Source organism: Peromyscus leucopus, chromosome 3, assembly GCF_004664715.2.
Source record: "Peromyscus leucopus breed LL Stock chromosome 3, UCI_PerLeu_2.1, whole genome shotgun sequence".
NCBI lineage: Eukaryota > Metazoa > Chordata > Mammalia > Rodentia > Cricetidae > Peromyscus > Peromyscus leucopus.
Window position 1 is genome coordinate 45946813 of NC_051065.1, and position 18446 is coordinate 45965258.

Consider the following 18446-nt stretch of genomic DNA (forward strand, 5'->3'; position numbering starts at 1 on the left):
AGGTTCTGGCTGTTACAAACAATGCTGATATGAACATAGCTGAGCAAGTGCTCTTGTAGTATGATTGAGCATTCCTTGGGTATATACCCAAGAGTGGTATAGCTGGATCTTGGGGGAGATTGAGTCCCAATTTTCTAAGAAAGCACCATATTGATTTCCAAAGTGGTTATACAAACTTGCATTCCCACCAGCAGTGGAGGAGAGTTCCCCTAGCTCCACATCCTCTCCAGCATAAGGTGTCTTCAGTGTTTTGGATCTTAGCCATTCTGACAGGCATAAGGTGTTATCTCAGAGTTGTTTTGATTTGCATTTCCCTGATGATTAGGGATGTTGAGCAATTTCTTAAATGTCTTTCAGCCTTTTGAGTTTCCTCTGTTGAGAATTCTCTGTTTAGTTCTAAAGCCCATTTCTCAATTGAACTGTTGGTCATTTTGATGTCTAATTTCTTGAGTTCCTTATATATTCTGGATATCAGTCCTCTGTCAGATGTGGGGTTGGTGAAGACCTTTTCCCATTCTGTAGGCTGTTGCTTTGCCTTGTTGACCATATCCTTTGCTCTACAGAAGCTTCTCAGTTTTAAGAGGTCCCATTGATTGATTGTTTCTCTCAGTGTCTGTGCTACTGGTGTTATATTTAGGAAGTGATCTCCTATGCCAAAGCATTCAAGACTACTTCCTACTTTCTCTTCTAGCAGGTTCAGAATAGCTGGGTTTATGTTGAGGTCCTTGATCCATTTGTACTTAAGTTTTGTACATAGTGATAGATATCCAGTTATGCCAGCACCATTTGTTGAAGATGCTTTGTTTTTTCCATTGTACACTTTTGGCTTCTTTGTCAAAAATTATATGTTCATAGGTGTGCGGATTAATGTCAGGGTCTTTGATTCCATTGGGCCACATGTCGGTTTTTATGCCAAAACCAAGCTGTTTTTTTTTTTTATTACTGTAGCTCTATAGTAGAGCTAGAAGCTGTTTGTTGTTTGTTCCTATTTTATTGACTTCAACACCAAGTTTGATTATTTTTGCCATCTACTCCTTTTGTGTGTGGCTTCTTCCTTTTTTTCTAGAGGTTTCAGTTTTTATCTTAAATTTCTCATATGATATATCTCCATTTTTATAAAAGTTGGCATTTAGTGTTATAAACTTGTCTTTTAGAACTGCCTTATGGTTTTTAGAGTCCCCATTGAAAAGTTGGGGTCATTCTAATACATCTGCCTTTATAAGTTACTTGATTTTTCTCCCTTGCAGCCTGTAATATTCTTTCTTTGTTCTGTACATTTAGTGTTTTGATTATTATGTGTAGAGGGGAATTTTTTTTCTGTCCAGTCTATCTGGTGCTCTGTATGTTCTTGTATATTGATAAACGTCTCCTTATTTAGGTCAGGGAAACTTTCTTCTAAGATTTTGTTGAAAATATTTTCTGTGTCTTCCTCTATTCTTATTATTCTTAGATTTGGTCTTTCTCAGTGTTCTGGATTTTATGGATGTTTTATACCACGATTTTAAAAAAAGATTTAACATTTTGTTTGATCATTTCTTCTGTTGTCTCTTCAATACCTGAGATTCTCTCTTCCATTTCTTGTCTTCTGTTAGTGAGTCTTGCCTCTAAGGTTCCTATTCGAATTCCTAAATTTTCATTTTTAGATTTCCCTCAGTTTGGTTTTCTTTATTGATTTTATTTCTACATTCAAGTCTTCAACTGTTTTATTCATTTTCTTCCACTGTTTATGTTTTCATATTTCTTTAAGCGATTTCCCCCTTTCCCTTTAAAGGACTTCTCTCATATTCAAAAGGGTATTTTAATGTCTTTCTCTTGTATTTTAGCCATGTTGCAATACTCTGGACCTACTGTGTAGAGTTGCTGGGTACCAGTGAAGGCATATTGTCCTGGATGTTATTGATTGTGTTTTTATGCTGGTGTCTAGGCATCTGTGTATGGAAAGATTGTATATCCAGGTGCTGATATCTAGTCTTGTTTTTGTTGGGTAGTGTTTAATTCCTTGATATCTGTTGCCCTCTCTGATTCTTAGGAGAGAGTGGTGGTTGTATTTTACCTGGTAGGAAATTCCTCTGCACTACTAGTAGGTGTGGCCACTGGGGTTTCTGGTAAAATGTTTTTCTTCATATTGGGGGGCTGACACTTATGAATGGAATGTGGACTTTTGGGGGACTGAGAGGGTACACAGGAGGGTGGAAATCTAGAAGTTCACCAGGATCTGCATAGTCCCCTGGGAATGTGGGCAGAGAGTGAGGATAGGCCACAGTAGGCAATCTACTACAGATCTGGAGATGAAACTGGGAGTTTTCATATGGAGGAGATGAAGGGAGGTGAAGATCTGAAGCTCATGTACCTGCTCCACAGGTCTATTTGCTTCTCTGGCAGGCATTGCTTGTGAGTTTCTGGAGAAATCTGCTGGAGTCAGGGTCTGGGATAACAGTGGGGAGGATATTTGGAAGAGAACTGCCCTATCTGTTGAAGATGAGGGCAGGGAGTAGAGGGAGGCTTCAGCATGTGCTCTACTACAGAGATGGAGGTGAGACTACCTGCCTCCTTGGCCATAGTGGCCTGTGGTTTCCCAGGAAATGCCTGCAGGACATGGGGACTAAGATAAAAAGGTGAATGGAGGGAGAAAAGTTTGGAGGAGAATCTTTGGGTTTCACTAGGCATGGGGTCAGGGAGGGAGATGGCACTGCAGCAGGTGGTCTGCTACAGAGCTGGAGATGAGATTGGGGCATTGATGTAGGAGGGGAGCTGTATGAGGCTTAGGGTTTTCGGGGAGAAGTGACGATCTGAACTTGCGCTATTTGCTTCTGTGGCAGAAGTAGCCTGCAGGTTGGTGGGGGATGTCTGCTGGAGTCTGGGGATGGGATAAAGCAATGAGTCTCCAAGAGGAAATTAGGAGGGGAAAGTCTACTTGATCCAGTGGAGAAGGGGAGAGAGGGGGGAAGGGAGGCTGCAGCAGTTGGTCTGCTACACAGGCAGGGGTGAGGCTGGAGGATCTGATTTAAAGGAGTGGAGGGTGAGGTGAAGGTCTCAGGTGGCTTACCTATTTCCCTGGCCAGGGTGAATTCCTGAATTTCTCATACTGAGTTTTATTTCATTTGGCTTTTCTTCAGAGATTCTCTCTCTTCATTAAATTCTGGCTTCATACTTTGATTTTATTTTGTTTTATTCAATTGTTTGTGCTTTTGTGATCTCCTCAGTAGCAGTTGTTCATTTCCTATTTAAACTCCTTGACCATGTTTGTTATTGTTATTCTGAAATCTTCGTTTTGTGCTTTAGCTAAGTCACTTTTCTGGAGAAACATTGCTATGATAGTATTAACTTTTGGCTGAGCGTAATGTCTTGTTTATTCATGACTGTGGTTTTTTGTTTGTTTGTTTGTTTGTTTTGTTTTGTTTTGTTTTTGATGGGACCTATGCATCCAGAGTCAGGTCATAATCATGTTTCCTGGTGTGGAGACCTTGTATCCCTTTTGTTGAGTGGGTATTTGAATATCTGTTTCCTGTTACCCTAACTGATCAGGTTGTAAATGTATGTGGCTTAGGGTTCAGTGTTGAGGCAAGTCAATGTTCAAATGGGGTGGCAGAAATAGTTCCAACTCAGCTTTAGCTAAATGAAGTTTCTAAGCCCAGGAACTGACCTTCTTTAGAAGTTAGAAGATTCTGACAGTCAATCTTTAGTGGGTGTGTGTGTGTGCAGTACTTGTACTTATGCATTGGGAGTCTGTGGCATTGGTGATGCAAATCTAAAAATCCTACCTTAAAGGTGAGGGGCAGAGGAGAGGGAGTTGAGACAGGTGTGGGGCACATTTTCCTGAGCCAGGTCATAGGAATGGGTGGAGTTGACAGTGTTAAGTCTGGGACCCCTACCTGGACAGGGTGGTCCTTGGAGCACAAGAATGGGTCGAGTTGCCAGGATGTCTGCATAAAGACAGGGCTAAGGGCTTGTGACATGAACAGATAGATGGGTTGAGCTGGTGGTAGGAACCTAGTATTTCTACCTAGAAATAGGTCCAAAATGGTACTTGTAAGGGAGGGATAAAGTTGGTAGTGTAAATGTGGTGTCCCTACCTAGAGGAGAGTGGAAAAGGGTCCCAGAAGACAAGAAGAATTAGTGTGGGGGTGGGGTGGGGTGGGGTGGGAGGTAGGGTGGGGGGTGAGGTGGGGGGGACAATGGAAAGAGATAAGTACTACTAAAGACATTTCAAAATGTCACATTGATGCTAACTAATGCAGAAGTTTCTTAATATATATATTTATAAAAAGAATTAATAGTGGAGTTACCCTGTAACAAGGTAAAAATGCCCCTACTAGAAATCACACACTAAGAAATAAAAAGCCCATTGTCTGGAATGGGTTAAATCTTTTGGAATTGTTGGCCACCTAGATCCCACATATTCCCCAAAAGTAGTTTATTTCTATTACTCTTGGTTATTTTCCAGAACTTGATGATACAGCCCCATTGTGCAAGACACCAGATACCACATAAAAGAGTCATAGAACATGAAGAAAGCAAGTTGGTACTGACCCTGAAACTTCATTTCTATAGGCTAAATATCATAATGCTGGTAAGTGACATTTACACTGTCAGAGCAGGAAAGTAATCACTAGTCTTACCCAGCTTGAATGTTGTGATAGATAATAATGATTGGCTGGAAATACAGTGCCATGAGGGCAATAGTAGTACAAACCTCATGGGAGTAACAAACCACTTTCTGATTGGATTTAAGGCCCACTCTTCAAGTTGAAATTCATAACTGGCATCACTGTTAGGACCAAAAACCTATGGCCAGAAATATCACAGACTTTTGGGCAGAAGATACTACTATTAGTCTGCTAAATGAGCATAGAATTAAACTCACTATTAATGACCTGTTATTATACTTACAGAACAATGAATCTTTCACTCCTCATCAGAAAACTTTTTTTTTTTTTTGAAATAGATGGTGATAAAAAGGAGCTCACAACAGGTCAAGGTTCCAAAAATGAGACTTCTGGGTGTTCAGCCCTAAATAGTATGTCTATATCATATGACTTCCTTCCAAGGATCAGGGACAATTGCAAAAAAGGGTGTAGAAAGAGTGTAAGAGCCAGAGGTTGTAGATGATGATAAGGAAACATTGTCTTCTGGATACAACAGGGTAACAGCATGTATGAACTCATAGTGATTATGACAGCATACACAAGAGCCGTGAAAACTTAAGTTAGACCAAATCCCTGCAGGGAGCTGGCAGGAAGGCATGAAGATCTAGCAATAGCTGAGGAATTACTGATAATGGAAGGCTGTTGGGAGATGTAGAGTCAGTTTTTTTTTTTTTTCTGAGAATGTAAGCCGTACTCCAGTGGATTATCACGTATCAAAGAATACATGAGTGGTACAAATATAATTTGATGTGTCTAAAAAGAAAAAGAAAAGAACACATCCTGGATAGATAGGGAAGAAGGGGAGATCTGGGATGAATTGAGAACATCAATATAATCAAAGTATAATACATGACATTCTTAAAGAACTAAAATATTTTAACTGGAGAATTAAGCCTGAAAGCAAGCCAGTAAACAGAATTTCTTCATGGTTTATGCTTTTAAACTCTTGCTTGAGTTCTTTCCCTGTCATCTCTCAATGATGCCCTGTACCTTGAAGTTTAAGTCACTAAGTTATGGTTGGTCAGATAGTTTTATTGCAGCCATAGAGAGGAAACCAGGAGAAAGGCAAAATAGAGCCCCATATTCCCCGAGAAGAAGCTTCAGTGGTGTCTTGAACATTGAAGGAAATCAGAAAAGTGTTAAATCAGAAAGAATGCAATGAGCAAGAGCTCTCTATAAGTAGACAGACTTCATGGAAGGCTGTGACTGGGGAATAATTTCAGGAAGTGCATGGAAGCAGACATGGGTGTTTGTTGGTGAGGATGGGCATGAAAGATGTCAAAAATCAAGTAGGATGGGCTCTTCCTCATCTGAGACTACCCAGTAGGAAGAGAAAGGAGGCCAGCAGTGGGCATGGAAATAGCTAAGCAATTCTGACAATAACCAGTTCTATCACCTTCAAGGTATGGGATAGGGTGCTCGAAAAATCTTCTCTGAATTATTGCATTCTAGCTGTGGCATTGGAATACCAATACAGAAGGGAACCAGAAGTAAATGTGAACATGTCTATGGAAATTCTCAAGACAGTACATGCACATTTGTATTATTATGTGAGATAAACAGAAAGCAGATTGCTCAGAGATGTGAGTAGTTTAGGTCCAGAACCTCTTATTTCTTCTATAGAAGCATAAGTGAGAATTAGGGATGCCTACTCTTAGGATGGAGTAAAATTGCATTGGTGTGAACACTTTCAGGTAGAGAGCCTGCTCTGTTGGTGCAACCTATGGTCTAAGCATTCAGTAGCCTGAAGCAAGAAAATGACAAGTTCAAGCCCTGCTAGGATTACAGAGCAAGACTTTGCATCAAAGTTCCCAAAATGAATATGAGGGAGGTGTTAGTTAATTGACCGTGTTGTGCTCTTACCCTGCAAGAAAATGTCACGAAACACGACAGAATCCGCTAATAAGAGTTTTATTAAAGATAAAGGGACAGAGAGTGCACAGGCCTGTGGGAGAGACACATGTGTGGAGAAGAAGAAGGAACCCGGACCATGGCGCTGGATTTTAAAGGCTGGGTGTGCCCAGGTCACGTCACTGTCACTATTCCACTCATGTGCGTAGATCACATGGCCACGTTGCACGCCTACGTTGCCATGAAACATCACGGATCCTGGTCATGTGAGATGCCTTAACCTGGAAATGGCTATCTTGACCTGGAACTGGCTAGGCGGAAGTGTCCAGGTCCACTGGGCATCCTGGTTACGAGAGACGCCCTGACTCAGAAATGGCTATCCTGACCTGGAACTGGCTAGGCAGAAGTGTCCGCCGGGCATTTGCAAACACACCCGACCATGGGGGCATGTTGTGAACCCTTCAGGAGGGAACTCAGAAGTCAAGGTGGTTAATCATTGCTAAGGTTTACATTGGGTACAAAGAGTTTCTGCCATAGTCAAAGAAATCAGGAGTCTTGTCTACCACAACAACGTATGCATACTTTACAACTTCAAATACCCCTGATGTACTAAGGAAGAAAAATCTTTATCTCCGCTACTCAGACATGACTTTTCTTGAAAAAGTACAATGAAATAAACTCCCTATTATGGTTCCACTGAAATTATTGTTCTGTTTTAAATGTTACTGATGATTGTTTCATGAGGCCCATGTTGAGTCCAGGATTATATTCAATGGAGAATGTCTGCCTGATCTCAGAGCCCTCAGATAAGAGCTTGCCTCCCAGAGCTAAGGGACTAGAGAGGTCAGACAGTGGAATAGGTAGTGATGGCAAATGCACTTTATTGACACAGGGACTGAGTAGGAATTGGGGATCTCTAGTTGGCAGCAATTGTGTCCTGAATCCAGTCCACATAGTTGCAGACCTTGGTGTACACACCAGGGAGGTTCTCCTGGGCACAGCCATAGCCCCAGGAGACGATGCCCTGAAGTTGTCCATTGCAGACCACAGGGCCACCAGAGTCACCCTGGAATGGAGAAATACAGTGTTTAAAGAAGTGGCATGAAGAAAAAGGGTCACATCTGCTCTTACATTAAGACCTATTCCAGTCACCTTCTGACTGCATTTGTTTTTCATTGAAACACATCCTCTAATCTTTCTAATGAGATAAAAGGGCATCCAGGGTAGAGCTCACTTCCCCTATCTCCCTGGATGAATCTCTAATCTCACAATACTGAATATTCAAATCCCCCTCCTGGAGAAGAGGGGTTTCATATGGAAAGGGAGCTACTCACCTGGCAGGAATCCTTGCCTCCCTCAAGGAAGCCAGCACAGACCATGTTGTTGGTGATTTGTCCAGGGTAGGAGGCTTCACAGGCAGCCTGAGACAGCAGTGGGGCATCCAGGCACTGGAGCAGGTCTGGGTTATTCACTTTGAGAAAAAGTAGTGATCAAAGTAGAAATATATATTAGAGCATCCTGAGGAATAATAATTTATCCCTGAATACCATGGCTAACTACCAGAGAAATCATTAAGAATACAAATTCCAACAAAGAATTATAGCTTTCTAAAACTTTAAAATGACCATTTTTGATCCTGTTTTCAGTATAATAACACAGTGTATATTTGTTCTCTTTAGGTTACAGGAAGTGAACTTCTTGGTATTTTGTAGCCCTTTGCTACCAGGTATACTCTTCTTATAGTTGGTACTTCAAACATATTTGGAAGGTGAAAGCACATAAGTTCAAATCCAGAGACACGTCTGGCTTTGGAAACATGGGGAGGAAAGGATGGAGTAGGTAAATGTCATACTTACCACCTGAGCTAAGGGTGTTGCCCCAGCCAGAGATGAGGCACTGAGTGCCAGCAGGTGCACAGGAGGTGGGCAGAGCTACAGCTGCCACTCTGGCATTGAGGGTCACAGGGGAAGCTAGCTTGATCAGCATGATGTCATTGTCCAGGGTCCACGAACTGTACTTGGGGTGCCTGATGCTTTTGGCAGCAGTGACAAACTGCTCATTGCCCTCAAGGACATTGATGTTGTGCTCTCCCAGTCTCACTTGGATTCGGCTGTTGGAAAGAAAAGACATGGTTGAGATTTTCAAAACATTATCCAAAGCACACTACAGGTTCCAAAGTTTCATGTTCAGGAATAGCTCAAAGGAGAAACTCTTCAGTGATGGACAATTTCTATTTAGCCACCCTGGCCCTTTAATCTACAGAGGTTGTTGGTATATAGGGTATAAAATAAGGGAGTGCAGTTTGGGCTGGTTTTTAACCTGTCATACTACAGCTTTTGATACATCCAGGGATGTGGACGCTTATTGACATTTGATGTACACCTCACCCTCCGAGTCTTTGTTAACTGCAGTAGGAACTACGACAAATACTTGTTGCTTTGTTAAAAACTATTACTATGTAGAACCTAATCCAGTGGAGACCGAAGAGTTGTGCCAGGACCCACACCAGTGTGACATAGGACCCTGAGAGAAGTTTGCTTTCTTGCTTCCAACTCCAGAAATACTGAGCCAGAATCTAGCCCTGGGTTTAGTGTTTTAGGAAACCTTGACATCTTTGTGATACATACTCAGGACTGAAAACACACAGTAGAGACTGCATTGATTTAACCAATATTTAGCTATATTTCTGAAAACTTGTTTTTTTTTTTCCTGAGGGAAATATTTCTTTTTTTTATTTTATAATTTAATTTAATTTTACATATCAGCCATGGATTCCCTTGTTCTTCCGTCCCTCCCCGCCGACCCTCCCATTCCCATCTCCTCCAGGGCAAAGACTCCCTGAGGACTGAGTTCAGCCTGGTAGATTCAGTCCAGGCAGGTCCAGTCCCCTCCTCCCAGGCTGAGCCAAGTGTCCCTGCATAAGCCCCAGGTTTCAAACAGCCAACTCATGCACTGAGTACAGGACCAGGTCCCACTGCCTGGATACCTCCCAAACAGATCAAGCTAATCAACTGTCTCACTTATCCAGAGGGCCTGATCCCGTTGGGGGCTCCTCAGCTGTTGGTTCATAGTTCATGTATTTCCATACGTTTGGCTATTTGTCCCTGTGATTTATCCAACCTTGGTCTCAACAATTCTCGCTCATACAAATCCTCCTCTTTCTTGCCAAATGGACTACTGGAGCTCCACCTGGGGCCTGGCCGAGGATCTCTACATGAACAACATGGACATGAGCAAGGGTCGAGGGAAAGAGAGCTTAGGGGAGCAGGAGATCCCAGCTGGATCAAGAACAGAGAGGGAGAACAAGGAATAAAAGACCATGATAAATCAAGACCACATAAGAATAGGAAGAAGCAAAGTGCTAGAGAGGCTCACAGAAATCCACAAAGATACTCCCCACAATAGACTACTGGAAATGGTCGAGAGACAGCCCAAACTGATCTACTCTGGTGATAGTATGGCCAAACACCCTAATTGTCGTGCCAGAAACCCCATCCAATGACTGAGGGAACCAGATGCAGAAAACATGGTGTTTATTATTTATTTTGGCTAGTGCTCCTTTTTCAAAGTTCTTGACTGACTTTCTCACTGGTGTCTATGATAACAAGATCAATTCTTCAGGGTTTAATGGCCCATAATCCTTGTCATATTATGTGTTTGTTTGGAGAAGTGAGAGGATTTCTATTTTGTATCAAATTTCACTCTTGCTCAGGATACTTAGCTGCTGCCAGCAATTATTTTCTTCATGGCTTTCCCTAGTTACCTTACAACTTCACCACTTGCCCAATGCTATGATCTAATCATGTTCCAGGCCATGAGCTCTGCATCCAGGGGCCTATTGCTTACCTCTTGTAGCAGTGAGCAGCAGACACCACCCATTGGTCATTGATGAGGGAACCTCCACAAAAGTGGTACCCAGAGTTCAGAGACACCTGGTAGGGTACAGAACTCTCCCGGCAAGTGTATCCTCCGACGATCTTGTCATCATCGTCAACAGGAAAAGCAACTTGAATGGAGATAGGAAATGAGAAAAAAACAATGTATCAGGGTGCTAGATAGTGAAGCCATTGGCTCTATGGCAGCTTAAACTCTTAGGATTTCTTACAGAGCATGAGTGTAGGAAAACTGGGATCACTCTGTGCACACTAGGCAACATGGATTGTAGGGCTTCCCAGTATTGGGCTCTGCAGGACAGATAGGTTGTTCCTACAGGGCTCAGATCTCTTCTAAGCATCAGGGTTGGGAAATCAAGAACTACCTAAGAACACACTTAGTGGGATCCTATTGGAAGCTAGGTTCACCCATGGCCTGCTTTATGTTTACATCTATTACTTGTTTGTGCCACCTGAATGTTAACTTTTTGGACAGTCAGGATGATTTGACCTAGACCAGCTTCCCACAGACATCAACTCTGTAGACTGAGGCCAGAATAGAAAGGAATTCCCAGCCAACTCAGACATAACAAAGGGAGGGGTCAGCAGCTGGCCAATGTAACAGCACTTGTTCCGTTCAATGTGTGACTGGTAAGATTAAGTTCATTGTGGGACTTTAAAACCCCAGTAAACAGACAAGACACAGGACACATTAGGTCAAACCTGGGCAAAAATAAGTTTTTCATGTCTTCAGGAACACTTTTCTTTAAGAATGTCTATGGTAGCAATATCATAGAATCATGGAGCCAAGTAGAGCCCATGCTTGCCCATTTCATGGAACCTCTACCAGGCCTACCTTTAACATTCCTTGCTTTTGGTACCAATTATAAAGTAAAAGAGAACAGATTAAAAGGGAAGGGATAAAGGTGAAGAATGAGAGCCCAGGAAAATGGGGAGAAGATTGGTGAGGCTGGTGAGACTATCAGAAGATAGAGAGACAGCATTAGGACAGTTCATATAATCTAGTTAATGGGATGGAAAGAGCTTCGAGAAAGGCATGGAACTCACCAGCAGCTCCCACAAGGGCCAGGATCAGGAGAGCACTCATGGTGGCAGAAGGTAGTGAGCATGGGAAGAGAGCCTGAATTTATAGCTCCCTAGGAGAGGAAGGCATAGAGTGGAGGGGTCATTGTCCTCCTGCACAAACATAACTGCACATTTCTCTTTCCCAGAGTCTTGCATCAGCTTTTCTCTTTGGCACCCTTGTCACTAGGAAACTTACAGGTGACAAGGAAACTTTTTTTTCTCAGGCCAGAGAGTGGGAACCAATGATGCTTGAGATGTCACTGGCATAGATCAATCAGAGGAAGTCAAGCCCCTGTTCATACAGTGAGATTCCTAATGCTAGGAGATGAGTTAGGAAGAAATAATAGCATCTAGGATCCTTAGAAATCCTCTTACTTTGTGGATATTATTGAAGAAACTTCGAGGATGGCCTGGTTCTGGTAGCTAGTGGGGATGTTTGGAAACCCCCTATTGCCTAAGCCTTTTACCTGTGAACCTGAGTAATCTATTGAATATGAAGATGAAATTAAAGGGCTCTGAGTTCCTCAATTAAAACAGCAAGCATGAAAAAGCAGGAGGTAAGGAGTTCCTCACAAGTTTTGGCTTTCATTGTCTCTTTTCTAACCAGGCTCTTGGGTTGCAGGTGTCTTGAAGAGGGTGGATGAAACTAGTGTAGGCTCTTCCTTGATTCATTACAGGGATGAAATACTCACACCAATACTATGGTCTTTTCCTCCAGCCCCCAGTGCCTTTTGTTAACATCATGTGTCATTTCTAAGAGTCATCAAGGCCCCAGAATACTGCACTAATTATAAATACCCTATATTCCAGGAAGATGCCTCATGACATAAGAGTATATGGTGTTTTGGATATTAGAAAATGTTTGGACAGAGTCTTGGCTCTGAACAGAGATTCAGTTGTGTTAGATACGGAGAGATTCTGTCATTTTCTATTTTGTATGTAGTAAACGTACCATGCTTGGCCGGGCAGTGGTGGCGCACGCCTTTAATCCCAGCACTCGGGAGGCAGAGGCAGGCGGATCTCTGTGAGTTCGAGGCAGCCTGGGCTACCAAGTGAGCTCCAGAAAGCGAAAAAACGCAGAGAAACCCTGTCTCAAAAAAAAAAAAAAAAAAAAAACATACCATGCTAAGTGCAGCCTTCAATTTATTGAGGTAAAAGGTAGCTGGTAGAGTTTATTGACTGATGATGGGTCAATCTGAATCTATTTATATAGTCAGTTATAGAAGCCTTGCTATCAATTGCTTATCTTTCATTTTCTCCATTCCAACCTTAGGCATAAGGAGATATAAGTTGGAGTTGAGATTATATATCAGCTTTCAGAAACATATTGAATGTTTTGGAGATTCTAAATGAAGGTAGAAAAACTTGGCTTTAATTGTGTCAATTTTATTGGTGATGGTAAGATGACTGGAGATTGGAGAATGTAGAATGAACTCCTGGAAAGGCCAACATTGGTTTCATAGGCTATGCTGTGGCTCCAATCCTAGTATTGTTAGACCAGCTTTACAACAAAGCCCTCTACTCAGTGCTCTCATTTCTGCATCTTACATCCCTTCTAAAGGCTTTTGAGCTCAAGCCTAAGTGGAAGATCTGTCCTAGTGAACAATGTCTGACAGATTTTGGAAATTCTCACATGTTTACTTTTCACAAATATTTTAGTATGAGGTATTCAGAAAGGATTCCAGTGATTCATTTTTACCCAAGAAATTAATCTAAAACTAGCGTGCTTCCCCAAAGTTTCTAGAAAACCTGTAATTTGTCAGAGTGTAAGATTTGCTGCAGGTGACTGTCAAATAAAAGTCATCATGGAACAAATTACACATCCACTTCCTTCTTGCAAGCACTTGTCTCCTGGCATATTGAACACAGAATTTGCATTCCATTATGTATTTTGTCTCAGATTCTTACCTTGCCATGTAATCCCATCGGTTGCCTGCCAAACACATTTGCACACAACTCTGTGTTCACAGCTAGATCATAGTATTGAAGGATTTCACTCTGTGTGGTGTGGAATTTTCCACAATGTAGTTAGCGTGCTGCTTGCAGGGGTTTGTTTGCAGGACTCCTGCTGTAGAGGTCAATCATTTGCTTTAGTGTCTGCCCATTTCCTTGTACCCTGACATGTGGCCCATGGTGAAGAAGTTAGCAACATAGAAGAAATGAATTTGGCTAAACAGAGTTTTGGATTGTTCCTTGACACTGTGTATAAAAGGAACCATCTAAGGATGTAAGCATTTCTGTAGCTCAAACTTGAAGATCAGCATTCACTTGATACACTGTCACAGAGTGGAGTCTTTCTGTTGTCTCCTTAGTGTGAAAGGCAGATGTTTTCAGCTTGTACACCATTGTTTTCATTTTCAGGTCTTCTCCAAATTCCTTAGCTCCTTCTTGAGCCACAGTTCCATACACTATTCTATAACCCACTTGTTACACTCCAGGCTCCCTTCCTTTCAGATCTCAGCTCCTTTACTCGACCATTTTTCTCTTCTCCAACAGAATTTTGCTTTATCTAAAGGAGTTTATTTCCTGAATATGTTTTCCTACATTCACTAACTTTGCATAGTAATGAGAACTTTATGTTATTAATCTTTCTCTCTCCCTCCCTCTCTCTCCCTCCCTCCCTCCCTCCCTCCCTCCCTCCTCCCTCCCTCCCTCCCTCCCTCCCTCCCTCTCTCTCTCTCTCTCTCTCTCTCTCTCTCTCTCTCTCTCTCAAATCCTGAAGTTTTAGACAGAGGCTTAGAGTCCTAGGTTAGTCCTGGGAGATCACGTTATTGGAGTACATCGTCCTCTTTCTGCACTACCTCTCACCAGTCATTTGAGTTTATAAATCACATGAAAACTTCATGCCCAGGAAAATGTCATTTGTACATTGTATTCATTCTTATGTTTCATTCACTGTAGTAAAGTAAATGGAGAAGTCTCTAGTGATTGTGGATTCAAAGTATTAAGAATATATTGAGGTTTCAGATAGGACAGTGTATTAGAACTTTTCCCCATGGCACACATACATAAGAAGAGTTAGGGTAATAAAGAAGAGCCTGTGTGAAAATATCAGTGTCCCATCTCTGAGAATGTACAGCCAGACTCCATCTTGAGGAGGTGCCTACTGACTGAGAGTGAGTGATTTTAAGTATTTGAAAACAAAGAGAAGTATCGTAAGTCAGCAAGCCTGGGGACACTTTGCTGCACATTTGGCATAGAAGAGGGCCATGAGAGTCATTCATAGAGAAGGTCAGGGTCTGGTGTTCATGGTGAACACCTTAAGCAGTAGGAAACTGGGCCTTTGGAAAGTGATTCAGTTTGAGGCCTCAAAGTGTGACAAAGAGCAAATCTTTGGCCTACATATTATTGGGGTTACTGAGAACTGTAGAACATAGGTAGTCCCCTGGCCCTGTTGCTACATCTCTGCTGTGTATAGTTTTCTGTCAGGCAAGACTGAAAGTTCTGAGCCCAACCCTTGTGAACCCCCAATTGCTCAATCTCCTCAACTCCATAAAATGATTTGCTGCTGGCAAGAATCTGAAAGCATTAAAAATAACCAGAAGGGCACCCAGATCCCCCTGTTCTGCCCTTCCAGTGCAGATGTGAATGCCTATCTCCTATATTCCCAAATACACTCAGGATGCACTGCTCAGCTTAGATGCTTGTGTCTTTGGAACAAAAACCAGAGAGCCTCTGAAGAAAGTGAGAACCCTTCCAGCTCACAAGGTGCAAAACTCACTGAGGTTAGGGCAGGCTCCAGGCATTCAAACTAAGGAAGCTTCTAAAGTGACACTAACACTGACACTGGCAGCACCCATTTGACCTGACAGCCATCATGCCACAAGGGGAGTGGGATGTCACCAATAGGGTGACAACAGAGATGAAGTGCAATAGACACCAGGCAGGACTTGTAACACTCTCCTTCAAATAAGTTATACTCACTAGAGGACTCAGTGAGGTCCTACCTACTTCATATCTTAACTTACTTTTTTCTCTATTACTTTTTCTTTAAATTTTTTTTGTAATTCTCAAATTCAGTATTTATTTGTTTAAAGTATTTTATACTTGGGATTTTTTTATTCATATATTCATCTGACTTCATGTACATATTTTTTCTTATTTTATATGTGCATTTAAATCTCTTGCTCGTTTATTCTCATTTCTTCCTTCTCTTGACTTTATTCCATATGAAGTATATTTTACATATGAGAAATACATATGCATGCATATAATTGTATTTTGATCATTTCTATCACTAAAGTAGTACATTATGTTTCCTAAATTTAATTTTATGATTTTAGTGGCATGTTATTTGAATGTAACTATCCTTTTATTATGGATGAACAAAACATTAATGATTTATTACAAATAGTCCTATAGACCATACATATTTTAATTTTACCATACATTATTCTGGCATGTATAGCACTAAAATTACTACCCAACCATAATGCCTGAATTAATTTTAAAAGTATTGTCCATTGATTGGAAGGAACTTTTGTTGTTTTTTGTTTTTCGAGACAGGGTTTTACTGTGTAACAGTCCTGGCTGTCCAGGATCTCACTTTGTAGACCAGGTGGACTTTGAATTCATAGAGATTTCCCTGCCTCTGCCTCCCCAATGCTGGGATTAATGGTGTGCACAATCACTGCCTGGCTGATTGGAAGGATCTTTTGCTAAAAGCAAAATGCATAAAATTAAATTGAGAAGAAGAAAAGCTGAACATTTCAGCTATAAAACCTTGAAAAAGCATTGGTATGTTTTTAAAGGAAGACTCCTAGAATATTAGAATTTTCATCTCAGGCCATAGCCATAAAAGGAAGGCATTATAAATTCAGGTTATGGCAAAAATACACAAAATCAATTGCAATAACTCATAAGAATCACTGAAGAGACAATATTAATGATCAGATACATGAGGTATTTAAAAACTCATTTTTGATGCTTTAATCTACCAGAGTAACTTATCAAACATTCTGAAGTATATTTATCAATAAAAATCCATGGATTATTCAGGATTCCACAGGAAAAATAAATACTTTGTCTATAACTATCAATTTCATAGACAATGATTGGAGAGTTAGGATAAGGAGACAATTACAGGACTTCAAAGTATGAGAAAAATGGCTAAGGAGATGTTCTTCACTCATTGCAAAAGAAATGTGTTCAAGTTCTAGAAAAGTCATTTTTTGCAGAAACAGACTTCTTAAAAGCTTGGCTTCTGCCTTTGATCTTAGGACTTCTAACCTGTGTTCTCTGGTCCACTCATCCTACCTGGATAAGTGGCTTCTTATCTCTTCACATTCTATGGCTCTTTTCTTGGATCCACAAATGTGACGAGGCATGACTTAGAGAAAGCAAGACTCATTTATATAAAACTATCATGATGCTTGCTTAGAGTCTACCAGTAATAATTATTTCTCTCCCATTACTGTGCTCTGTAGGAAAGAAATGATACTTTCTAAAGTCTAGAAGATTGTCTCTCTGAATGTTCCCTGACATTTACATAGAAGAGTTTTTAACTTTCAGACACACTTGCAACTATTGGCCATTTTTAAAAAAAATTTGAACATGTGTTTATTTATTTTATTTATTATATAAACAGTTTTCTGCCAGCATGTATGCTTGCAAACCAGAAGAGGGCGCCAGATCTCATTAGAGAGGGTTTGTGAGCCACCATGTGGTTGCTGGAAACTGAACTCAGGACCTCTGGAAGAGCAGCCAGTGCTCTTAACATCTGAGCCATCTCTCCACCCCCACTATTGGCAATTCTTAGTTACAGTGATGCTATCAGACTTTAAGATGAGGATCACAATATTTTGAGCTGATGAACTTCTAAAATGACCACTAACTCAGAGGGAAGGATACACACTTCCTCAAGAAAGGAGAGAGTTAAAATCAAGAAAGCAATGCAATGAAAGTTATCTTGCATAAGCTACACTACTAAAATGTTGATTACTGTTTTCCTTAAAGAAGGAATCTCAAAATTACTAGTGCTACATGGAAGCTTCCATGAGGCATTGCATGGAGGAAGTAATAGAAATGTTAATAGTGTATTCAGTATTTTCTAGGAAGTACCTTCACCCAGAAGGATTAGATTTCTGAAATCCTGTAACAGCACATTCCTAAGCAAATGCTACTGATCAGGGTCTAAGCAAGTTTCTCTGGAAAGAAAAACCCATGATTACACCCTTGAATGACAACATATAAATGCCCCATAGGCATTTATTTTCATTTTATAACTTTTTATTTAAATTTTTAACCCTTATTTTGAGAATTTCCTATGTAAGTACTATATTAACATAATTTCTCCTCCTTCTCCAACTCCTCTCATGTCCTCACCCCACTTCTTTTCGTTTTATGACCTCTTAATTTTTAATTATTATTTTCACAACACATATGAATTTATAAACAAAACCTGATGAGTTCATTTGCTGGTACTCATATGTATATGCATTTAGATTTGACTGATTGGGGCTGTCCCTGGTGAAGACTGATTATTTTTTTCTCAGCAGTCATTAATGGCCTGTAGATTTTCATCTATGGGTGTGGCCAAGTGTATTCATTTTTCTTTGTTCTTAGAGACATACACAGCATTTTGAATTATGGCATTCCTTGGCTTCTGGGATGCCATGGAATCTTCCCAATCATCTTCCAGCACTGGTAGATCACAAGATGACAGATACCGGGGAACAGGTATAGAGTGTGGGGACAGATCCTGAGTTCCTCAATTGGTTTACTATAACTTTGTGTCTGGTTGATTTTTATTTTGTTTTATTTCCATGGCTAGATTTCTCCTCTCTGAGCAGTGCTGGGGACTGAACTATCAAGAGAAATCTGTTCACTCAGAAGACACTAGTAAACCCCAGGAGAGATATCCATACCAATAGCTGCAGAAATCACACCATAAGAAGAGAAATATGAATAGGCAAGTCAATATGAATATGCCAGAAATCCATCACTCTTCAGCACATGATAGCATGCAAATATGGTAATGTAATGAAATATT

At 40.9% G+C, this 18446-nt stretch overlaps 1 protein-coding gene across 1 annotated transcript; it reads right to left on the reverse strand.

Annotated features, from left to right (window-relative positions):
• Positions 1-7361: 7361 nt before the first annotated feature.
• Positions 7362-11529, reverse strand: LOC114698002 (anionic trypsin-2). The gene is made up of 5 exons (XM_028876429.2): positions 11438-11529; positions 10344-10503; positions 8354-8607; positions 7832-7968; positions 7362-7563 (listed from the first exon to the last, which is right to left on the reverse strand). The coding sequence occupies exons 1-5, from the start codon at positions 11475-11477 to the stop codon at positions 7414-7416; spliced, it is 741 nt and encodes a 246-aa protein (XP_028732262.1). The 5' UTR covers positions 11478-11529; the 3' UTR covers positions 7362-7413.
• Between the last annotated feature and the right edge of the window lie 6917 nt (positions 11530-18446).

Coding starts and splice junctions, on each gene's coding strand:
- LOC114698002 (XM_028876429.2), bottom strand. CDS start 11,477: ATGAGTGCTCTCCTGATCCTGGCCCTTGTGGGAGCTGCTG. Junction 10,504..11,437: donor GGCCCTTGTGGGAGCTGCTG/GTGAGTTCCATG, acceptor TCTCCATTCAAG/TTGCTTTTCCTGTTGACGAT. Junction 8,608..10,343: donor GCTGCTCACTGCTACAAGAG/GTAAGCAATAGG, acceptor TCTTTCCAACAG/CCGAATCCAAGTGAGACTGG.